General features: G+C 50.5%; 1 protein-coding gene across 4 annotated transcripts; it reads right to left on the bottom strand.

Annotated features, from left to right (window-relative positions):
• Nucleotides 1-1,018: 1,018 nt before the first annotated feature.
• Nucleotides 1,019-24,848, bottom strand: PRPSAP1 (phosphoribosyl pyrophosphate synthetase associated protein 1). 4 transcript variants are annotated; one of them, XM_048964874.1, is made up of 12 exons: nucleotides 24,318-24,848; nucleotides 23,820-23,931; nucleotides 16,507-16,559; nucleotides 15,022-15,088; nucleotides 11,615-11,787; nucleotides 11,154-11,269; nucleotides 10,092-10,147; nucleotides 9,691-9,836; nucleotides 8,360-8,467; nucleotides 3,856-3,926; nucleotides 3,041-3,187; nucleotides 1,019-2,615 (listed from the first exon to the last, which is right to left on the bottom strand). In XM_048964874.1, the coding sequence occupies exons 2-12, from the start codon at nucleotides 23,900-23,902 to the stop codon at nucleotides 2,457-2,459; spliced, it is 1,179 nt and encodes a 392-aa protein (XP_048820831.1). In that variant the 5' UTR covers nucleotides 23,903-23,931; nucleotides 24,318-24,848; the 3' UTR covers nucleotides 1,019-2,456. The 4 variants fall into 4 exon arrangements, with proteins under 4 accessions (XP_048820831.1, XP_048820829.1, XP_048820832.1 ...); XM_048964872.1 differs by lacking the exon at nucleotides 24,318-24,848 and having other exon boundaries at nucleotides 23,820-24,230; XM_048964875.1 differs by lacking the exons at nucleotides 23,820-23,931; nucleotides 24,318-24,848 and adding an exon at nucleotides 19,789-20,048.
• Between the last annotated feature and the right edge of the window lie 119 nt (nucleotides 24,849-24,967).

Raw genomic sequence — 24,967 nt, 5'->3', positions numbered from 1 at the left:
CCCGACGGCTCAGCCTCTTCTCCATCTCCCCAGCACCCCCAGCTCGGTTCTGTCCCCCCCCACTGCTACTCCCACCCTCATTCCCCGTTCCCCCCCAGCCCGCCCCCTCCCCACGCCCGGCACCTCCGGCCCCGCACGCTCCGGCATTAGCCCCGCCCCCCGCACTGAGCCCGCCCCTTCCCCTTTCTCATTGGCCGCCGTCCCCCGCGCCCGGCAGCTCATTGGCCGCGGCAGCCGCCCACGTGTCGGTGTTTACTGGAGACGGGACCGGAGCGTTCCCCGTTGCTACGCGACGCGGTGACCCGGAGCCGCGCGTCGCCACCGCGCAGCGCTCGTTTCCATTTCAATGCAGCGGGGATTCACGCAGCCACGGCCACGGCTCCCGCGCTGTGGGACACCGCCGTGCTGCCGCAATGCCTCCCCGCTGAGGTTGGGGTGAGAGGCGGCAGCTCCTCCGCCCGCAGGCAGCACAGCTCAGTACTCAGCAGGGACCTACAGCATCAGAGCAAAAACAAAAGGAAACGAGCGCGCCGAGCTGCTTTCTGTCTAACCTTGAGCTCCAGCACCTGGCAAAGCCAGCAGCAGCAGCTCTATGCCGTGCAGGGTGCATTCACGCTGCAGGAGGCACCCGGTGCACGCAGCTGTGAGTGCTGTGAAGGCACAGAGCCGCGTTGTAGGAGGAAGAGCACAGCAGCACTGCCACGGTGACAGCTGACGGTTCAGGCAGTGGGAAGGGGGGCAGGGTTGGCTCAATGCTAGACGTGCACTGGGGCAGCAGCTTGAAGGGAACAGAAAAGCAGTGCTGCTCCTCTCCTGCAGCCCAGCTCGCAGGATGGAGCACAGCCCAGCACAGGCATTCGGTCATTCCGTTCAGCAGTGCTTCAGCCCAGCACTGCATTACCAGCCCCAGGCCTAAAGAGCTCCCCAGCCCTGCACAGCCCCTGTGGGAGGAGTGCTGGATTCCATACAGGACCTCATTGTGCTCAGGGCTGCGCTTTCCCACCCCCTCCCCGGCCCTAAGACAGGACACCATCCTGCAAAACAAACCCCTACAGCTCAGGCAGGTTTGTCTGCAAGCACTGAAGGCTCTCCCTGCTCACAGCAGCCCTGCTGGCCCCGTGGCACCGTTCAGATCCCAGTCTCTGAAAGAGAAGGATGAGACAGGAGACAGCCCTCCATCAGCAGGCTGCCTGCTGCAGGCTTTGTTCATCACACCACCAGCTAGAAGGTATTACAGGCTTTACTGCAGCATGTTTATTTGCTTCATTGAGGGGGAAGATCACAGTTTGGGAACTTCTCCTTGTATCAACCTGGAGATGATGCCCTCCACAAGCACTGCACGCTGCTTTCTCCAGCGTCCCCTCCAGCCAAGGATTTGTGTCACTCAAGAAAGGAACAAGTAGCAAGTCCTGCTTCCCCAGGGAAGAAGGCGACAAGCTGCCAAGAGAGCCTACTTACAGCAGAAGCCTCATGGTTCAGACACAGCAGCTGTTCAGAGGGCAAAGGGGTCACTGCAAGCACCAAACAATGAGAAATCCCATGCATTTTATCGCAGGTTGAGTGTTATTGTTTCAGAGAGCTCAGCTGTGCTGGAGGCAGATGCTGCTCCAACCCCCACCCCGAGAAGATTCTGCCCTCATTCAGTAACTTCAGGCAGCTCCAGGAATCACGCCTGGTGTTGCAGTGCAGACAAGTGTTCAGGTGCTGACCCAGAGCCCCACACGACTTTCCACTGAAGCACAATAATGACCCCAGGCTCACAGAATGAAACGGCCCAGCACCCCTGGCCCTGCTGGGAGGGACATGTGAGCCTGTTCCCAGCGCCCAGCCACAGGGCCCCGAGCAGCCCTGCACTGACACGACCTGAGCTGCCCTTTCTGCTAACGTGGATCTGATGAAAGCGCTCGCTATGCCATGCAAGAGATCACAGGGTGCTCAGCTGGCCCTCTGCTGTGCCAGCAGTGAGTGGAGCAGCCCAGCAGCTCAGCGAGCCGTTCCTCTCTGTGCTGTCTCAGGCAAGCCACAATCAGAAACAGAAACCCAAACGTTGCTTCCTCTTGCAATCCACACGCAGCAACGAGCGCTCTCTATTCCTGTCTCAGAAGCTGACAGCTATTCTTTTTACACTTTTCTTCTCCCCCCACCCTTCAGAGCAAGTGATAACACTAAAAAAAAAAAGAATTAAAAAAAAAAAAATGGAGTTTAAAAATTCAAACCTTCCTCATTTCTCCATTTCTCTCAGAGTTGTAAACCCTCCCCACTGCCAGTGGCCTCTCCTGTTCAACTGTAAAGTGCTGGTCAGGTTGATCTTTTTCTATTGGATCTCATGGCTCAAGACCCTGAGAACTCTCACCCTTCCTACAAGAATAAACGGTTTTGTTACGCCTATAATTTATGGAATTGCCTTTTCATGCATTTCTCCTTCTGTGGAAGCCAGGACGGGGGCAGGGGCAGCTCTAGTCATCAACAGTGATGTTGCGGAACAGATAGGCCATGGACTCGCCGTTGTGGATCCGCCGGATGGCCTCAGAGAGAATCAAGCTGATATCCACAGTCTTTATCTTGGGGCACTGCAGCTTCTGCACTTCGTGAGGAACTGTGTTGGTCACCACCACCTATGGAGTGCCAGAAAGAAAACACCATCAGCTGCGTTGCTGATGCTTTGTTCTCACTGAGCTGCTGTCCCAGCTCTGCAGTGCACACCTGCAGCTGCACAGGCTGAGGAATCCATGTTTAAATTAATGCCATCAGTTAATTAAAACAGTCCACCTGTTCAGAGGACCACTGTGACCAGCACCCTATGACAGCTACCACCCCCAAGGTGGATGGGCCCATTTAGAGCACAGGACCTGATGTATTTTGTCACCGAGGTTCGGGTCCAAATGGTTTTTCTCACAAGGCACCCATTGGCCCATCAGCACTGGGGAAGAGAGGGGCAGAAGGCCTGTGAGAAAGCAGTCACACACAGCAGCTGTGCTGAGGGAAATGCCCAGGCAGGGATGGCTCATTCACACACAGTGCAGTTCAAATTGATGCCCACCTCATCGATGGAAGACTCCTCTATGAGACGGGGTGCATCTGCAGACAGGAGCCCATGAGTGGCCATCACAAAGATCTTGTAGGCTCCACGCTCCTTCAGGATCTCTGCAGCAGCTACAAAGCTTTCCACGTCATCAATGATGTCATCCTGAGAAGAAACAGAAACGGCATCAAACCCAGAAGCTTCTCGTGCCTGCAGTGCAGAAATGGGTCTGCAAGGTGTTGTGGCTTTGGCTCTGAACAAAGGAAAAAAATAATAATCCTCAGGCAATTTCAGCTGCTGTTCAGATGTAAAGCCAAAGTCTGTGAATTACCACGGAGCACATTACAGATCCTTTTGAAGAACACCAGTATTGTGTATTGGAAACAATAAGGTCCCAGCACACATAAGCAGCACAGAGCTTATCTTGAGCAAGGCTGTTTTTTCCTTGCTGTAGTAGCTGCATGGTAATTGTTGCACAGCAGCATGGCACAGGATGTATGAGAAACTCAGCAAGGTTTTTTGTTTGTTTCAAATCCTTTAGGAGATCTCTTCACATCTCCTAGATTTGCTGAAGCTCTGCAGATGTTGGTATTTGTAGATTCAAGGGGACAAGATGATTTGGGGTTTTCTGAGGCTGCACTGTGAACAGTTCTCAACAGAAAGTTGAGAATAAAGAAGGAAACCAAAGTCAACAGCAAAACCAGAGAAAGAAGTGACAACAATCACATTCCCACCACACACCAGCAGCCCCTCCTACCCTCTGGGACAGTGCAGCTCAAGGAAACACGCTGAAAGCAAACCATCCCCACCCACTCCTCTCCATCATCTCGTACCACAATGATGGCAATTCTTCCTCCGACGTCTCCAACCACAGTTATTGGTGGTTTCTCCTTGGCCATCATCACTAAAGAAGAAAGAAACAAAAGCAGTCAGTCAGCCTCGAGTCCAACTGCAGCAGCCCCACTTAGCAGAGTCTCACGGTGGTGCACAGACACAGACGTGCTCTACATCATCCCGATCCCCTCCACAGTGGGTAACCATGCTTTAACCATTGCCTTTCTCTTTAAATAAACAGCACTGCTGCTCGAAGATGAAGCTCAGTTTCTGCAGGGACCAACTATTCATCTCTGTGACAGAAGCAGCTCCAAACATCTAACAGACCCTTGTGCAAGAGTGCTACAACACAGACCTCGCTGGTGGGTAATGGCAGTGACTCCAAAACAGGACCTCACGGCTGGGAGCAACCCATGGGCTTCTCTGCACAGCCCTTCTCCAAGGGCACATGGTTTGCAGTGCTCCATTCTTCACTGGCTGTCACTGATTTGTCTCAAGGATTTGACTCAGACAGCAGCTTGCTTGCTTTCTCTGGTATCACCAAACATGCAAGGATCTCCCAGGTAATGGAAGCACCTTACCAACACCTGCACAGGCAAAGGAAACCCCAGGCAGCTTTCAGCAGCAGAATCTGCTGAATATTTTTAAATGAATTAACAGAAAGAGCAGGATAACATTCAGTTCCAACTCGGTTCTACAACCACAGTGCAACCAGTAAGAGGAAGCAGAAATATGTGTCGATGAGCTACGCTGACACATGGTGAAGAGATGGGCCAGGAAATAAGGTTCCACACTTTGCTGACTCTGCTTTCACACCAGCAAGGCTCATGTAGAAAAAAATACACATGGAACAGCCTTTATCCTTCATCCTGAAAAACCTCCAGCAGCAGCATGGGAAAAAAAAGGAAGGAGACACAAACTAGGAAGCACTGTTCAGATGTGACACAGCCTTCAGACTCCTGCCAGCCAGGGATCAGCTCCAGCACTGGATGGGGACGTGCTACCAACACTCCATGCCTCTCACTTGCCAGAGGGTGCTTGGGTATGCAGAAAGCACTGCAGGAAAACTCACAGCACGGCAAGGACACAGTGGTGGCTATGAAAGTTTCATCAGGTGACAGTCTGGGCTGATCTAACCACTGCAGCAAAGAACACCTCATGTTCTGTAACACCCATGGGCCCGCAGCCCCCAGCTTTCATGCTATCTACAAGGCATGCAGCCAAGTGTCCCACCAGGGACGCTCCTCTTTGTAAACTTTGGCCTGCAAGTACTCTGGCCACAACAGATGCTTGAATCCAGAGGAGTTTTAGACCTAGGAAAAACATTTTGCTATCTAAGACAACCTACTTCCATGCAGTAATTCACACTTGAGACACGAGCTGCTGCCCATCACAAAGCCTTGTCTGAGCACTGATTTCTGCCCTCCTGGGTCAGAGGAGTCCTACACGAAACTCCCCATCCTGCACAGCAGGCTGATCCAGTACTCTTCCCACAGCTCATCAGGGCCTGGGAACACTCACAGTCCATGCACAGCAGGGTGAGTCACACTGAGGGATGTGATGAAAGCAGTTATGAGACCACAGCTCCAAGGACTCGTGTGCAGTGCTGTGCTTCATGGGCACAACGTGCTCTGCTCCCTGGTCTCCCTTAGGCCCATCAGAGCTGCACAGAAGACATCCAACCCCTCTGCTCTGCCAGAGGAACGTTACTCCTTGCAAAGCACTGTGAATCAGAACAACACCCAGCTACCCAGAGCTTAAGGGTTAACTGCTCTTTGCACTGCACATTCCTCAGTCTCTGCATTGTTATTCTCGAGTCTCTTATCAAATGCAAAGTCACGTCTAAATCCTGAAGGGAAAATATTCTTATGAGGAGGAGGAGGAGAACTTTGTAATAAACTCGGATTAAGCTTCAGAAGAGATAACAGACCATAGATTTCAATTACAGGCACCACCTACCTGCTCAGATTAGTTATTAACAAAACTCCAGGTGGGAGCTATGAAAAAAATCAGAAGGATTACATCTGGCTGCCATTCCATCCTGCGTGTGCACCCAGAGGAGTGCCAGCTCTGTTTACAAGAGCCAGCATAGGGACAACTCTCAGCCATAGTTAATGGATACAGGGAACTGAAATCCAGCACTGTTTTACTGACAATCACATGAAGTTTCAGCAGACCTGTGCCCTCCCAGTTCCATGAAGGAAGCAAATACATTGCTATGCTCAAAGGCCAACCAAGCAGCTAGCAGCATGAGCAGTGCTTCACATCTTTGGTCTGCTTTATTTTTCAAGTATGGTAGGCAACGTGTCGACCTACCCGGATCCTAAAGAGAGGTTCTCCCTTTTTCTTGTTCAATTTTCTCTGCAAAGAAAAGAAAAAAATTGCAAGCCAAGATCCACCCACAACCAACCACATCAAATTGCAAGAGAACTTTGATCACTGCAACGTGATGAGAGTGTATGCAAGGGTTACTGTGGCCAACTTCTTCTCCTTCCAAGTCTTTTGACATTATCTGTGTGCGCCCATCAGAGCTGATACAAGAAGGTGGCTTGAAAAATAGTTCTAAATAGTGAAGAGCAGCCTCTTCCCAAACACAAAACCCTTTGACTATTGTGAGTTTAGGTCAAAAGCGTTGCTATTTTTCCTGGTAAGTCGGAACAGATGCTTGCTGTATTGGTAGCTTTAGGAATGCAAGAGAAAACAGCCCTCATTTTTACAGCACAAGGATTTAAAGAACATGGGGGTGCTGGGGAATGAAGCCCATCAGCCTAACCTGCACCGTCAGCCTGCTGTGAGTGACAGTCATCAAGAACCACGTGATGAAGGTGAGATGATCATGGCACGAAGCAGCACAATTCCCAGGTGCTTAAAGCCACTGCTTCAATTAAGCAGTCAAAAATGGGTTAAGGAATGCTAAAAGAAATTCTGTTTGGAGCTGAACGTTATCATCACATGTATTAAGGCAATAATCACTGGGTGAAATAACAGCACACTGACCACAGAGCCTGGGAACGAAAGGCTCCTCCAAAGCTGTTACACAGACAGAGCTGGAAGGACAGGTGACATTCCTGCAGCCCAGCCAGGACATGGATAAGAGATGAGGGGAGAACATGGGAACAGACCCAGGATCACCCCAGTTCTCCCAGCCAACTCTCTTCTCTCACAGCAGCTGGCTGGACTCTGGGTTTGAAGCTGACCATTGCCTCTGTGGAGAAAGCACCAAACTTCCAACCCACCCAAACAAATGAACACAGGGTGCTCTGCACCTCTTCTTTAAGATGAGGATGCAAACTTTCCACATGTTTGCTGCAGCACAGCCCCAAGCCAGCTGCAAGCTTTGAGACACACAGTGCCTGATCAAAGAGAGCAGTTCTGAGCGACATCCTGCCTCAAAGGCTCTGGTTTCTGATGACACTTGGAGCTCCTGCTGCCACTTCAGCACAGCACTTGAGGAAGCGTGTCTGGAAACACCTCTGGCATTCCTGCAATAGGAGCTATGTGATGTCAGAGCATCACATCAGCTCACACTCTCAGGACAATAAATAAGCCACGATGCTGCATAAGAATTATTAATTAAAGGCACATGACTGCTATTAGGACAGGGAGGAGAGGTGCGTGCCAGCTGCAGGAGCCTGGCCAACTCACTAGAAAGCCCACAAGGAATTGCAGGAAGCATTAATTGCTCTAGGACTGCTCCCAGCCCTGGGTTTTGCCTCAGTTCTGGCTGTGACAGTGCCTCTGGGGACCCCAAACTGTGGAGACAGGAAAGGGAGGACGTTCCACACCAACATGCAGCCCACAGCAGGGCCCTCAGCCTCAGCAGCCCCCCAGGAGCGTTGCCACTTCCCAAGTGTTTGTGGCACCTGGGCCAGGCAGACCTGCAGACTGACTGCTTTGGCAGCCAGAGGCTTTTTTGGCCAGTTCACAAACACACACACACACAGCCAAGCTATGTTTTACTCTGCCATCAAACCTTGTGATGCTGAGACTGCTGGTGATGGAATAACACAGGAAGAGCTGATCAAGGGTTTTGTTTAATGCCCCACTTGAGGTGGGAAGCCACCTTTCCAACAATTGAATCAGACAGGAAGGGAGGTTTAACACTCACAGCACTGCCATCCTTAACCCTGCCACACAGATAACAGATGGGTGGCAGAGGATAAAAGACAGGTAGGATTAAGTAGCAGCTTACAGACTGCCCTCAGACAGGTACAGCTCAGCATCCTGCAGCTCCAGTAACAAAGCCCAGCTCACATTCAAAGCCAGGCATCTAGTAAGGTTAGAAAACAGGAGATAAAAAACAGCTTTCTTCAGAGAGTTTTGGACAAGCTTGCAGCATAACCCTCCCACCTCCGTGACAGACAGCAGCCAAGCTACAGATTGATTGTCTGACATGTGCCTCAGGTCATTAGTCAAGTGCAGAGCTTCTGCAGGAGATGAATAGTGGTGGTACACAGCAAATTAGTTTGTTTGGATAGCTGAGGACTGAAAACATTCTCTCACTGAAATCATAACTGAGCTGGACAAAGGCAAAGTTCTGCATGAGCCAACACTGATGGGGCTGCCCAGCAGCGCCAGCTTCCACAGCTGAGATTCCTTGGAGTGACACAGCTGGAAAGAAAGACACAGTGGCATCAGTTCCCTGACAGCAGACAGATGTGAGCTGCAGGATGGAATCCCTTCAGAGTAGGACAAGAAGCAAAAGGCCAAGTGCAACCGTGCAAATTCCTGTTTTGCTGCAAGTGCACAAAGATATCTCCTATCAGAAAGGAGACGAGCAAGATGAAGTTCCAAACATCACTGGCAAACCCCACCTGTCCCCCAAGGCCCAGGAGGAGTTTCACCAACAACATAAGCTTTGTTTAACTGATTTCATTATGGCAAGCAGGACTGGGCTAATGTAAAATGCCTGCAGTCTTACTCGCCTTCCTCCTCCCTGACTTGTCCTCAAACTGGTTGGATGCTCTCCCCAGACTTCAAAAGACAGGAGGAGCTGCTTATCAGTAGCCCCAGCCACAACCAGTATAATCAAGCTGGGCTGCCTGATAGATAGCTCTTTATCACACACAGCAGCATGCTGCATTTCCCACAGTCAGCTCCCAGCCTCATTCACTGCCCCCATCACTTCTGTCCTATCACCATTTACCTAGGAAACTAAAATCCTTCCAAACAGGAGCTGGATTTTGACTGTATTGCTATTGTTTGACTGCTGCTGTTGCAAGAATACAAGCAGTGCTAATAGGACCACTTTTCCCAGAATACATTTCCTGCTGTTTTCTTTGCACTGTGCTCTCAAGAGCAGCTTATCAATTGATAGCAAGAGCAAAGGAATCAGTCCAGCAGCGCTCCCTAAGAACCTACTCACAGTAGCCACACAAGCATCAGAAGTATGTCAAAACAGACACTGCAAGGTGACTGCGTGGTTCTCCAGATAAAGAAAGCCTCCAGCAGTAATGATGGCTGGAGCAAGAGGGGAAAGCAGAGTCCAACCCATCCCTCCAAGATGGGGACAGCAGCCTGTCTCAATGTCTGCTCCCTTGTTAGTTCCACTTTTGCACTTCTTGTTTGATTTTAATGAGTTCATTATTCTGCAAGCTTCGAGCAGAACTTTGTCAGTCTGGCACAGCTGACTGGTCACCCCAACAGGAGCAATCCTGGTGCTCTGCATGGCCACTAGGAGTTAAACAAGGACTTCTCCCTGTATCTCCTCCAGCAATTTGCTAACATCGACCTTTCCATGAGAAAAATTCCACTCGTCCAGCTGCCCTTAGGCTGATTATACCTAACAGCCTCTTTCTTTCCCCTCAAGCATAAGCAGAGAAGCTCAATCTTACATGGCAGCTCCAGACCAGGATGCACAGTTGCATTTTTGACCATGGGAGGGGAGTGACGTCCATCATCCATGTCCTGCTCTGTGCACTGAGCCTCGCCGTGGATCACTGCCAGCCCCAGCCGCAGCCTCTCAGCGTAAGACTGAGCCCTGTGGGACAAGCACAGCAGGTCAGCAAGATGCTGGGCTGCTGCAGCTTCTCAGCCCAGTGAAGCAGAACTCTCCCACAACTCCCCCTCTCCACCAGGCAAACAAAGGCTGTACAGTGGTTTTAAGACACAAAAGCCTCTTGGATCAGATTGGCATTATTTGCACACCCTCCCATGTTTTCCCCCTACTGTATTTCCCCATCAGCCCGGATTTTTTCTGAGCTATTTTTAACCAGCTTGTAAAGAATCTGTTTACCTTTTAGCTGCATCAGGAGACTTGGCCACAATAACGGCGTTTCTATAATCTGGAATCTGGATGTGATAAAAAACTATTTAAGTAAAGATCTTGAGAATGCACAACTGATTTGACAGGCAGCTTTAGAACAGCTTCCCCCACCCCCAAATCTTCATTCTGTGGTAAGAAGAATTGCAAGGCAATTGCACTCCTCAACACCAGCACTGCATATTCTATGCAAAACACAATACAAATAGGTTTAACACTGGGCAAGACCACATATGATGTAATCTTTTCACAGGTCCCACTTTGTACAAGACTGCAGTTAGGTGCCTCCTCTCACTACTGGCATCTGCAGGGATCACCTGCACTGCTAACTGCAGCTGCCTGAGATGCACAGCACAGGGAAGGTTTAGCAAAGGCTCTGGGCCCACAGGCTTCAGCTTGCACAGAGCAGGTGTTAGTTTTGTGCTCAAAATGAGCAAGGGGGGGTTAAGCAATGGATGGCACCCGATGTGGGCCCACTGCAGGTTGGAAGCCAGGGCTCCCCCCCATGGAGAAGCACTGCTCTCACCACACCACCAGAAGTCATCATCTTGTGCCGTTTGGGAGGTAAAGCCTCCACCCCCAGGCCCCCCATGCTCAGCATTCCTGAGCACAGCCCAAGATAAAGTCTATCAATAATTCAGATCAGTCAGACATCCAAAGCAGAACAAAGGGCGAGGAAAGACAGTTTAACAGGATTTAAGAGGTGATGAGAGGCAGGAGCACAGATAGCATCTCTCAAAGGCACTAGCTCCATAGAGAGCAATGAATTTCAGCTGAGGGCTCAAGTTCCTCTTCTGTTTATGGTCAAGAACTCAACTTCTATTCCACTACAATCACACAATCTCATTTAACATAATGTTTTCTCACTTCCTTGAGAAACATGCAAGATGTATTCCCTAAGAAAAAATACAATCAAAAATAAAAGTGAACAGAACAGTTAATCTAGCCTGACAGCACAACCTCTGCATAAGCAGCACCTCAACCCTGCTACTGCATTAAGACAAGTGGATATATACAGAACTAGAGTAACCTCACTTCTTCCTGTATGTACTGAATCAAGAAAGGGGATGCTCTCAGGTTGTCTACAGGGAAGCTGAAGAAGCCTTGAATTTCCTTCTGATGAAGATCCATAGTGATGATGTGTGTTAAACCTAAGAAAAGAACAACAAAATAATTCATTGAGACAACTCCCACGTGGCTGGAGATCCTGAAGCATCTCCACTTTGCAGACCAGTGTGCCATGAGTTAAAATAAGCTTAGGAAGGTAACGTGAAGTTTCAAAGACGTGATAAGAACTGTACGAATGCAATAGGAGTCACAGCACCAGGCTGACAATGCATCTCAATATGACACTTCTAGGCCACCTCCCCAGCCATGAGTTCAAGAAAGAACAACAAACTGAGGAAAACTATCTCCCAGAAAGGAGCTCACAGGTCTGGCAGCACATCTGATGGGGGACAGAAGGACGGCACCCCTTGGATGCCCACAGCACTCACCTGCCTTGGCAAGCATGGATGCCAGCAGCTTGCAGACTATGGAGCCTCTCTTCCTCATTTTGCTCTGTTTGCTGTAGGGGAAGTAAGGAATGACCCCAATGATGTTCCTGGCACAGGAAGTCTTCAGTGCATAAGCCATTATCAGCAGCTCCATCACAGCAGTATTCACATCCCTGTGAGATTTCAAGATCATCCCAAATATCAGCAGCTGTACACCCATCCCCCTCTCTCCTCACCAAGCTTTCACATAAATTGTGTTCTACTTTATGCTACTGTATGCCAGACCCACACTGTAATCCCACAGCTCCTTCTGTTGTGCCACAGCACACTGCCATCAGCTGCTGTGTGCACAGAATTTGACTCCAACATAGAAACTGTGGAACAGCACTTGGTTTTTGTATCCTGAGATGAGGTGTGTGATGATTTCCTCCATCACCACAAAAAACAACCTTTTTTTCCCCCCCCCACCAACCTATCTCCTGATTAAAGTAACAGCACTACAAACCCCAACCATCTTTATTTGGAAAGAGCACAAAAAAGTGACATAGGCAGAAAATACATACAGATCAGAGAAGGAACACAGACAAAACTCTATCTTCAGTTAGCTTCACCACGATGACCAGTGTGGTAGGAGTGCATTAATCTGCATCTGACTTCATTTTGGAAAGTGAAAAAAGGCCAAGCCCTTTCAATTCCTTATAACCAACACCAAGGGAAGCCCAAATTCCACACATTGTCTGCATTATCACAGAGCAACTCCAGACCAAAAACTGAAGAATCCACCCTTGCTCACATTTTCCAGCTGCCCCAAACAACACACTACATCTCCAGGGCAGGAGGGCAGTGCTGCAGAGCCACAAGATAAGCAAGCAGAAGCTGACCTGGCCACGCAGCAGAGCAGTGAGCAGCTCCTGGGCACCCCAAGAGCTCAGACATTTGTTCCTCTTCACATGCCACACATCACAAATCAATAACTCCTTCCATTCCTCCACTGCTCCCCACTCCTTTGTGAACTAACCTCCATTTGCAGCCCCCTTGTGCATGCTCTGTGCCCCTTTATTCTCCTGCTGGCTCTGGCAGCCCCCGTGCACAATGCTGCTCACACACAAGAAAGCTCTGTTGGCCCCGAAGCATCCAGCCAAGAATTACATAAAACAGAACCCCTGCCACACAGGACAGCAAGCTAACAAAGAACCACTTCTTCCCTTTGCTGTTTCAGTTGTGCCAGGGTGGCTGGGAAAGGAGAAAAAGATTCTGCTATCGGTACAGAATAAAAACAAAGTGGCCAACTTGAAGTCTGTTTGAAGGTCACCCCAGAAATCCAATACCTTTTTCATTATCGCTTCTCAAGTCACTTTAAAACAAAACAGAAGGAACAGAAAACAGACAGAACTGCTTCTGTAAGAGGTTGCCCTCATTTCAGGAGGTACCAGCAGCCCTGGAGCTGTGCTGGGATCCTGGCAGCAATAACACCACACACCAGAGCAGGGAGTGCTGGAGGGGGAACATGGATGCTCTGTGTCCCTCATAGTCCACAGTGCATTCCTCATCTCTTCCACCACCACTCTGCCCAGCAGCTTTTTGATATGACACACTCTTGGTACAGGCAACACAGGAAGGAGATTCTGAGCTTAAACAACTCATCATGGAAAGCACCACCTCCTCCTCCTTGTTCCCACGGAGCAGAGCCCCTAGGACCTGTTCCAGGCCACTCAAATCCAAATATCTCCAGCAGATTTTCCCTTTACCTTCCCTTGCTCAGTGCTAAGCTACTTATTTTTGCCTAACCAGCACTAAGCTAGTTATTTTTTTCCTCATACAAATGCAAACCCACTCTAGCAGCCTCAGATGATACCTGTCACTGTAACTGCTGGACTTCTGCCATATTCGTTTTGGGCAGGGAGCTTGCATCGGATATTTGGGTCTTTCTGTTCTCTCTGTGCACTTCAGCTGCAGGCTGTGGATTCACACTGCAGCACAAGGCTGTTTCCCCTCTCTATTCCCTTCCTAGTAATTCCTACTGTTTTGCTTGCTTTTCAAACTGCTAATAAGCGTGGAAGTCCTACTTTCAGGTTACCCAGAACTGTTGATTTTGCTCTATTTAAAAGCTCCCCAAAACCCTCTGCAAAACAGAGATGTCCTTGAACCTGTCCTCTCAAGCAATGCAGCGAGGCACAGCTGCAGCTTAAGAATAACAGACGACTTGTCTGCACAACAGTGGCTCATCATCTGGAGGAGTTGAGCACTTCTGCTAAAAGGACCCATTCTCTGACCTGGAAACACTCAGTTCAGCCTACAGAAAGAACAAAGGGATTGACAATTTGAGGGCAGAAGAGGTTTTCCCCTCCCAAAAATCATCGTTAGACTGAGTTAGCTCTCTTACCTTACCTGTCTCATGTTTACAAAGCTCTCAGTTACAAGTTATTTCAGAGAACTCTCTCCCCAGGGAGGACAGAATGGCACCATTCACCTGAAACACAATCCTGCATCAGCGGGTTCTCATCTCATGGGGATTTAGCTGCTCCCTGGGGGAGGAAACACTCAAAAAAAGAAATAATCTCTCAAGAGAGAGGAGCTCTAGGAAAGTGTCTCAGCCTCCAAGAGGCACTGCAGGAGAGAGCAAGCTGACCTTGGAGTCCTACTGTTTTCTTTAGCAACAGGCCAAGCATTACAAAGAGGAAATGAACTTGAATTCTCAGTGGACTGTACTTCTTAGGCAAGCTGGGAAAATATTGGTTTCCAGGTTATTTTGCTACCTGCTTGAATGCTGGTACTTATTATACTTTGAGATCTCCAAATGCTGAGCAGAATTTGGTAGCTTGGAGAATGCTATCACAGCACGAATACTTTTATTCTTGCCTGGTATCAATATATACATATATATACCTCATCCCTGAAAACAGCATATCATCATTAAGAGCTACAAGAGCAGAGAAGGGAAGCTGAGGGTTTGAGGGCTTCCATCTGAGTTTTACACCACTATAGGGAAAGAGGAAGAGCAATCTAGCTTGTAACAAGAGCCACCACTGATGTTCATTGCTGGTTCTGCTGCTAGGTAACTGAGGCAGAGGAAATTACACATCCTGAAATGAAAACACCAGTCAAAAATCACCAAGGAACTGATCCTACAAGGACAGCAGCACACAGAGCAGGGATGTTTCACTTAGACCATCCATCACACTTGTACTTGCCTCAGGTGACACGCATGCTATTCGATGGGAAGCTTCTCAGCTCACCATGGTGCAAATGATCCTCTGGAATTTTTAGCAGCTTAACACTATGCTGTGTCTTAATTTAAGAAGCCAAAGCAACAACAATACTGGAAAGAGACACCGGCACGGCTGGCAAGCCAACCAGAACCATCAAAAGCACATCACTGTCATGAAATTAAGTCACACGTCCCTTACCTGGGGATTGTCTGTATGATGAAGATATCCTGACCCCGGACAGATTCTTTTATTTCAACTCTTGTTTCTGGAAAGGATGAAAAACCACAGTTTTATTCCCAGATGTCAGATTTGCAGTGAAAAGGCAACTCGGCCCACAGGGAGAACAGCAGGAACTGCTCCTTTTTGCCACATGCATACAAGAGGAGCTAAGTGGATTTTCCAAAAGCCCTGGGAAGCAAGGAGCTGGCATCACAGACTGGTGAGCTAGCTATATTCACAGTGCTAAACTAGGCTAAAATGTTGTTACCATTACTTAACTCCTAATGAGAGATCCTTTTCATTTCTCTGTGCTCAATGCTGAAAGCTGTCAGTACCACATTCACTAGATATCAATGAACCATGCACAGAACATCCCCTAGCAGTACCAGGTTAACCTGGCTCGTTTGCAGCTGACTGGGCCAGCTCTGTGCAGGCTGCAGAGCCTACCACACCAGCAGCAGTGCTCACAGGGAGGTCTCCCCATCTTCACTACCAAGGAGAAGATATTTCAACGCTGACATGAGCAGGAAGTCTGAGTCTGCTGAAATCACTTCCTATAGCCCTCACTCAAAGCAAGAGCCCGGCCCCAGAACAGCTCAGCACGGCCCAAGCAGTGACACCAGGTTTTCCAAGGGGCCCTCCTTAGCCACTCCTAACCCACACAGCTGTGAGCCAGAGGGCAGGGATAAGTTAGAGGAGAGACAGATCTACCAAGCCAGAGAATTCAGAGTCTAATCACCCAGACATCTGCAGCAGCCTGAAGGGACTCTGATGAAAGGAGAGAGATCTGTTGTGCAGTGATGAGGAATGACTTCAGGCCTCCAAGCAAGCAGCCCGATTTAAAACTAACCCCAGAGGGCAGGAAACTCTCAGTAGCATGAACAGACAGCATGAACATCCCATCATAGCCACACACAGCTACAGAAGTTCATGCACCGCCTGCTTGTCCTGGCAGCCAGCATCCTTGTGCCTCAGCCCAGCAAGGATATCTGAAAATGGGCACTTGCTACACTTAAAAAGATGAAAACAACCTTCTGGAAGCACAGCTCCCAGCACGGCCACACGCCTGCTCTCTTGAAAGAGAAACAGGTGCCATAACCTGCCTGCAGGAAGGGGAGGAGTAGGAGTAGGGAACAACTGAAATTTTGCAAGGCAGACATTTAGAAAGAAGGCCATTACTTCAACCTGGAAGACAGTTTCCTAGGCACAACAGCAAGTATTCTGCAGCTACTAACAGCTGAGGGAGGAATCTATGTCAGATGAGACAGCTGACAGGCAGGAAACAAGGCCATATGGGAAATGAAGGAACACAATTGGTTCACCTAAGGTTAGATGCAGAAGTTCAGCAGTAACATCACAGATGAATCACTGCACTTACCAGGCAGGTTTGGCCAACAGAGCCATCTATCTGTATGGCTAAAACGAGCCCAGAACAGGCTTGCAAGTACCAAAGAGTTCTCTTACCTCCATTGGTTTCCTGGTACACCACAGATTTCCCCAACTCAGCACCGAGACGCCTGGAGAGAGAAAAGGAAATTAAAACTGGAAGCACTGAGCAGATCCCCATGCAGAGTCCACCTGTGTGCACACTGACAGAGCAAAGCACTGCCTAATGAGGACCCAAACGTAGCAGCTGAGCTGCAGAGCAACACAGCTTCCCCATTCATACAGGCATGCACTCAGGGGCTCAGCTGCCTGAACACACGTCCTGTGTGACTGCTTTCCACCCACATCAGTTGTTGACCCTTTGGGAACAGCCCTGGTTGGGCCCAGGTTCCATGTGAGCAGCAGGAACAGCCCTCTTTGATTTTGCTTAAATTTGTTCTACAATAATGATTCATTTTGAAGAGAATTTTAAAACACTCTATAGTCCCAACTGTATCCTCAGGTGACACTCTGTATTTAACCATGCTGACAAGTAATGCATTAACACCTATTTAGAGTCAGGTGTGTTCACCACCAGCATACTGCTGACCAACCAGTGGCTTCTGGACTCAGCTGAGCCCCAGGCTGGAAACCTCAGCCAGAAGCTGTCCTAGGAAGTGATGAGACCAGGACAGCAGTGACAATACAAACTCCAACACAACAACTGGCTGCACTGGTTACAAAGCACTTGGTGCTCATGTCTGGCAGCACGTTTTGCCAGGACTGAGGCTGGTGAGCAAATTCTACATGTGGGTGGTTACCTGCAGACCCAGCCCAGGTCAGGGACCCACTGCAGTACATGCAGGTGCTGTGCAGAGCAACAACTCCACCCAGACCTCTACTGCAGCTTCTCTCACCAGTCCCACGCTGTGGAAAGCAGCAGCAACACAAAGCCAAGCCCCAGGATCTCCAGGACCAACTCTGTGTACATCAAAGGTGAAGTCTGCTCACAGACCTGCCAGACACTCCCTGTTGCCCCCTGGGATCCTGAAGTCCTGATAACAGCAGCACATTTGCAAACGTTAAGGTGCAGCCCAACCACTGCTAACAAATCCCAGTTGAAACAAGCTGGACAATCAAACACAAAACAAATCAGTGTGTGGGTAAACACTGAATGATTCACTCGTTCCTCCATGACCACACAGCACGTCTCACAAGCTCCCTTTGGAGGCACATATGCCCTCACTTCACTGCACGCTGCAGTGCTGGAAAAATCCTCCATTAAGCAGAACGTGCAGATGCCCTTAGTCAGCCCCACAGCTCATGACAGGAGGGAAAGCTGCAGGAACCATCCAGCTGGAAACACCTCTGCAAACACCCCCCAATGGTGGCACTTTTGTGACACGTGGTGAGGATGTAGCTGGAAAGATCCCAACCACGCTGGAGAAGAAACAAGAGCCCAGTGCTCCTCAGTTCAAACAGCAATGCAGTTTCTGTGCTCCTGAAGCAAGAAACAGGAACGGCATGCTTGCTTTCTGATGGAAAGAGGGACTCAGAAAACAGCTCAGCTTATCAAAGCTGGATGCAGATAACAGCAGAAGAGACAGTAAGCAGCCGCCAACTGGCACAAGCAGTAGCAGATTGCTCTGGCCAGACAATAAATAAAATGTCTGCTCCAACTGTTGACTGCAAATAAACAAGAGAGGCAGCAATGGGAAGGATATGAGATAAAACTGTCCATAAAGTCATATATCAACCCTGCCTGCAGTGTTCTGCGATGATCTGAGCTGCAGACACAGCAAAAGGACCAACAGGCAGCTCCACAGTGCTCCAAGCTGAGGTGTGTTTACTCAGCAGCACACCTTTCCCTCCATCTGATGCAGAAGCTTTGCACAATCAGAGACTTCAGCCTAAGGAGGAGTCTGATAAAACCTAGACTTAGTCCAGGCTACTAAAAGTGGGGGGCTGTCCCTGCAGCTCCTGCTGTAAAGCAGCAAATTGCATGGGACATCAAAAGGAAGATGGACACAAGAGCCAAGGGCAGAGCACACCTGCACCACCTGACAGACTCTTACGTGGTAAGAGACCAAAGAACAGCTTCCACTTCCCATCACCTCTCCTTTTTCAGCATCCACTCCCAGCTCCTTGCCCTCTAAACCGCCTCCCTGCAGAGGTTCACAAGTGCTCACTGCTTCAGGCAACAGAGGAATTAAAGCGACAGCAAAAGCTTCTGCACGTGGCTGCAGGAGCACAGCTCTGTGAACAAGGCTGTCAGAACCACCAGACCGAGGTGACCACAGACACAGGCAGATCTCCACTAGGGAAAGCCACCACCACAGTTCAGGGCACTCAAAGCAGCAGAAAGCCACAGCTGGTTCTGCCTAAAAGAATACTTCAGACTCCGTAGCTACAACAGGACTTCAGGCAAAATGAGGTCCATCAGCAAAAGCACTACGATGTGGTGCAGTGCTTGGCTGCAGAGAACCTTCTGCTGATACTCAAGTATTTAAGATTGGAAAATGGTCAGGCTGATTTCACGCTGTCTGCAGAAATCTCACTTGTGCTCTCATGCCTGCTGGCTCACAAGCACACCTCTGGAAGCTCACTTCTCCACCCCAGAGATAGGAACTTGGTTTGGTGTTGGCCTTGCCTTTAAAGACAGCAGTTTTCAGAGGTGAGATGTGCTCTGTACAGCCCACCAAGCCCTGTGAAGAGATGCTGCTGCTCCAGGCTGCTCCATCTCTTCAGGATTTTAATGCGATCTCCATTCAAGCACTCACAGCTCCTAAAATGCAAAGCCTCCCTCCCTGCTGCCCTGCAGTCCTTGGACCAGCTCTGCCACTGCCTCAGTTGCTCTGGGACCTGCTGGAATGCAAGAGAAAAATCTCTTTTTGTGGCTTTAAAAAAACATTTACTCAACACAATTAGTAAAAAAATGTGTATTGATCTGTAATACCCCTTGCTATGTCATCTAACTTCCTAAAGTCTCAGCAGATGCCAAGAGGATATTAAGCCGTGGACACAAGAGTGACTTTAAGACCTGTGTTCAGACACACTGCAGGATTGCAGGTTCTACATCAGCCTTTAAAGTGCTCCACTGAAGGAGGTCAGCACCACAGCACCAGGCTCCCGAGACAAAGGACAATCAATTAAAGAGACCTGATGAATCAAAACACACGATGTAAATTCACTTGCAGGGCTTTGTTTCAAACTGAAGCAAATCCTTAAGGATCACAGACAACTCGTCCAGCTAACACAGCAGCAGTTCTGCAGTGCATTTCCTAACCTCTGCCTTCAAGGACCAGGGAAGGAAACAAAGCACCTTTCTGGATACGCAGCAATCTGCTCTGAAACCATTATAACCATTTTAGCCTCTCTTACCTCTCTCCATCCACGCAGCACAAGTGGATTCTGGAACAGTTTATGCCATCCATCTGCCACTTGTACAACAGCACGTGCATCGTTTGCTCCAGCCACTGCAAAAGCCATGCACACAGCACAGATTTTGCCCTGCTCTTGTGTGTTTCTGTGGACTGAGCAGCCCCCACACTTGGCACCAGTCAGCACACAGAGCTATCACACAGCCTGCCCAGCTGTGTTAATGCTTAAGTCACACAGACAACCTCAAAGCCCAACTCCATGCTCACCAACGCCCCTGCTCCAGCACTGTGCCCCATCTCTAACTCCCCCCAACCACACTGTCTGACTGGTTGTTCATTTCTCTCTGCCCAAACAAAACCTTTGGTGCAGTGTTACCTCGCCACATCTATCAGCTCCCTGTCTCAGTGAGTGCTTCTGTGTCCAAGACAGAAAGGAGTTGGTGCCAGCTCCTCTCCTGACGCTGGATCGTATCGAGCTCTTCCCAGACAGTAAGAGCAGAGTCTGGAGACAGAGAGCAGGATGATATCACTTCTCTTCCATCCCAACAAAAACACTCCTTCCTTCAGCCAAAAAAGGCTACTGCAAAACCTCCTAACACACCATCTCTTCCAGAAGCAGGATCTGCCTTCAGCTCTGCCTCAGAAAGCACTGCACTTGTTTCACTGCTGCACACAGAGCTCTGTGACCAAAGATCAGGATAAAGGTCTCCATCTTTTCCTCATTAATCTGCTTTGCTGGGGTTTACAGTATTGCTTTCACCTTCAGACCACCAGCATACTCTGTGCTGCACACAAATGCACGTGTAGAATATTCAGTGCCTGCAAAGAGTGCATGACACCATGTCCAACACAACACAGGCCTTCAGGAGCAGTGGGGACACATCAGCAAGCTTCAATCCTCAGATCCACACAGCAAGGGAATGCAGTAGTGAGAGACCCTGTTTGCCAAACACTGCAGCTAGAGGGAGATCTAAATTCATCTGTTACAGACTCCATGCTGGTAAGACCTCCCTCTCCCCCCCCAGCAGCACACAAGGTCCATCAGAGATAAGAACTATTCACAGAAATCATCTTTCTTCCTAGCAGATGCAGCTTGCAATCAGACGCCAAGCATCCCAATTACAGCAGGAGTTTTCCTTCCTTCAGGGAAAGGATTAAACAAAGAGTCCCAATCAATTTACAGGATTGGAGAAAACATAGGGTTTATTTATGTTTCAGTCATCCTGACTCCAAGAAGTCATCAGAATTCTCACAAAGCGTTTGGCTCCCATCAGTCAGCACCAGCTCCCCTTCCTGGCAGAAACTAAACTAACAGAAACAAGAGCTCAAAACGAAAGCTGAAGCGAGCCTTTAGGCCTCACCCTACAGCCAGCCCAACTCCTAATATTGTGTGTTATTTTAAAGTTCTTTTACCATTTACACCGAAGGTCATTTAAAAAACTAACTTTTAAAAGAACGCACAATATTAGATGACAGACTCACCCTCACAGGACTGCTCCAACTCTATTAACAGGTGCAACCGACCCCCCAGCAACGTACGTGCTGGGAAGGGACACAGTGGGAAGCCAAAGCCAGCAGTCGCACATCTTTTGCAACCTGAAAAAACAAGGGATGCATTATAAACGTGTTGAAACAGCTCCTGAGCTCTTAAGGGAAGTCAATACAGAACTACAGCACGAGAGGCTGAGAAATACCACTGAGTTTCTGGGAGACTTTTGTTGTTGTTGTTGTGGACAAACCCACGTTATTGAGAGTTCAGGTTTTGCATTTGTCTCCAACAAAACTCCTCTCACAGGTGACCTCAGACACTTCCATCCGAGTGATAACTGCCCTCATTTTATGGACAGCAAGGATTTCAGTCCCACTTGAAGCACTACCTGTACAATACATTCACGTGCTCATACTGCTGCTCAAGCATCCAGCGCCCTCACCACTGCTAGAGCAAAGGCAAGGAGCCCATCTTGCCTCTGTCAGAAGTTCAGACCACGAGGCATAGCCAGAAGGTCACTCTGCATTCTGCTTCTGTTCAGCCTCAGAGCATCACTGGAAGACCTGCAGGAGATCACAGCCCCTAGCACACCTGGGAGCACCTGTGCTTCCCTATGGCAGGGAGAAATTCCAGACACTTAAAACCTCACGTATAACTCACTAGCTGACAGGGAAAAGCGAGTGCAAACAGAGCACGTCACGCAGCCAGCTGTGTGCCACAGCCTGAGGAAGCCTGCTCTGCGTCTTTCCACATTACATCTTTAGAGGAAAGCGAGTTATTTTTGAGACAGAGAGCAGAAAATAAAGATTGCCTCTCTGCTCTTTCAGTCCTGAGAACTTGGAGCTCATCCCCTATCCCCAGGGGACTTCTGTTACTTCCCACATTGACGCAACAGGACAGGTCTTCCCACGTCCCATCTATTGCAGCAAGAATGTCTTCTTTTTATACAGATTGCATTTTCAGAGTTTTAACAGTGAAGGGAAAGTGATGTATTGGGCCTGGAGCATCTCTCTATGAAGAAAGGCTGAGTGAACTGGGTCTGTTCAGCCTTGAGAAAAGAAGACTGAGAGGGGACCTGATCCAGGTCTATAAATATCTAAGGTGTGGGGGGCAGAATGGCGAGGCCGGACTCTTTTCAGTGGTGAGTGGAGACAGGACAAGGGGAAACGGCCGGAAACTGCAGCATAGGAAGTTCCACACAAATATGTGCAAGAACTTCTTTACAGTGAGGTGACGGAGCACTGGAACAGGCTGCCCAGGGAGGTGGTGGAGTCTCCTGCTCTGGAGATGTTCAAGACCTGCCTGGATGCCGACCTGTGCGACCTGCTGTAGGGAACCTGCTTTGGCAGGGGGTTGGACTCGATGATCTCTGGAGGTCCCTTCCAACCCCTACAATTCTGTGATATCGAACTGACCAAATATAGCAAAAAAACAACAGCAACCAACCAAACCCACCTGTGAACCAGTAACACCTTGCCAAGCACAAGGATTTGCCGCCTCACCTCACATAAAGGAGCCTGTCACTATTATCCAACACGCGTCCCATCAACACCAGTGATCCCTGCCAAACAGCACAGCCAGCCTTGTGCAGATTACCTGTGCTACAGACTGAATGCACTGTTTGTTAAACTAGCTGGAGAAGCAGCGAGATGTTCCTGCAGTTTAAGGCAGCAGCACATCTGTATTCAGCACTATCTCCAGTTTGAGCAGGAAGCAGACAGCTGCATGGACAGTGGTAAGGATGCTATCCTCCACACCAGACCAACAAGTATAAAGGCCTTTTAATTTCGGGAACAGCTTCCTATAAGCTGTACCTGATCAAAAGCAGAAAGGAAACACATATCCAGCTTTAGAACAGCAGCCTACAAAAACAAACCCAACTCATCCCTGCCTCCCAGAAAAGCTCCTTCAGCAGGCAGTGCCCACCTGTTGGTCGCCCCAGTCTGAACCAAACAAACCCAACCCAAAAGCATGCACGGGATCCAGCTCCAAGCGCTGCACGGTGGGGAGCGTTGTTACAAACGGAGCGGGACCAGCATGTAAATTTCTACCGAGCCGAGGTGAAAAGCAACGGCCTGCAAAAAAAGGGGCACGCTGCTACCCCTCAGCTCCTCTTTGTCAGCATTTCCAGCGCACCAGAGCAACAAACCCCACTCCAGGCTGGGGCCGCACGTCGCTCTGCCGACAAAGCAGAGCCCCGAGTCCCCGCGCAAAGCCCCGAGCCCGCGCTCAGACCGCACGGCCCCGTAACCACCGCGCTTACAGGACCCCCGCACACCGAATCCAGCTGCCCGCCCACCGCGTCCCCCCGCGCCGCGTCTGCACGGCTCTCCACCGCCTTCAGGGACGGCGCGACTCCACCGCCCCGCGGAGCAAAGCGCCTCCCAGCACCGCTTCCCCCCCCCCCCCCTTCCCAGACACCGGCTCCACAGCTGGATGAACGCTGCCAGCACGGAGGGGCGGATCGGACCAAGTCTCTCCGTCCCACAGCCGCTCGGCACGGACTCGGGCTGTTGCCGGCTGCCGGCTCCGGGCTCACTTACTCGGTGATGCGCTTGGCCAGCTCGGTGCAGGCCGCCGTGGAGTTGGCCGAGAAAACCCGATAGCCGCTCCTGGCCGCGTTCATCGCCACAGCGTCATGCAGCCCCTTGGGAGCTCGGAAAGGAGGAAAAAGAGATTTATAAGGCAACAGCAGCTTCCGTGGCATCCTTTTCTTCCTCCCCGCCGCTATCACCGCCCCCCGAGGGGTGGGAAGGAGGAGGAGAGAAGCCGTCCTGCCGCCCCACGGCGCTCCGCGGGCCATCCGCACCGCGCGCCTCACGGGGCTCCTGCTGGGGGCTGAGGGGCGGCCGAAGGGCGGCCGGGGGGCGCTGTGCGCGGGGTCCCGCTCCGCCGCGCCGCCATTTTCTCCGCGGGGATCGAGAGAGAGAGAGAGCCCGCCCCCGGCCCGCCGCCATCTTGGGTGAGGGCACCGCCGCCGCGCTTTGCCCCCACAGCGGGGCGAGGGGTATCCGCTACTACGGCTCGAACGGAGCCGGTACCTGTGGAGGAGGAGGAGGGTAAGCACGGCGCGAGCTCTTCGGGCTTCACGCCCGTTTCGCAGATACGGCGCCGCGTTCCGCCGCTTCTCCCACTCCTCCAAACAGCGCGAGGCGCAGCCAGAGAGCTGCGGCAGCTTCGCTGCCCGCACCCAAGATGGCCGGCGGAAGCGGCGTGAGGGCGCTCTACGCGCACTCTATAGCCGGGAAGGCGGGGCGTGGCGCTCGGTCCTCCACGCTCCTTGTGCTGCCTGCGGGAGCGGCCGCAGAAGGGCGGAGTTTCGCTGCTCAGAATCTTGACGCGGTCCCAAAACTCAGCAAGACCCTTCGGCAAGTTCCCCCAGCCCCTTGCTGGTCCTCCATCCGTGTTTTAACCCAGCATGGCCCTTCCCTGCTCTGTGATCCACTTCCGCCGCCCGCGCACCCCCTGAGGCCCTCCTGCCTCAGCCCCACACGGGGACGTGGTGACTGCAGGCCTGCTCTGGGCACAGTGCGGCTCCAGAGGGGTGAAAAGGCAGCAAACACAGCGCTGGGGGCTCCTGAGCAGAGCTGGGGGGCAATGGGCAATGCTGAGGGGGAGGTTCTGAGCTGTGCTGGGGGGAAATGGGCAATGCTGAGGGGTCCTGAGATGTGCTGGGGGGGGAGTGGAGGGG

This window comes from Lagopus muta, chromosome 18 (genome assembly GCF_023343835.1).
Source record: "Lagopus muta isolate bLagMut1 chromosome 18, bLagMut1 primary, whole genome shotgun sequence".
Classification (NCBI taxonomy): Eukaryota; Metazoa; Chordata; class Aves; order Galliformes; family Phasianidae; genus Lagopus; species Lagopus muta.
This window is presented reverse-complemented; position numbering and strand designations above follow the sequence as displayed.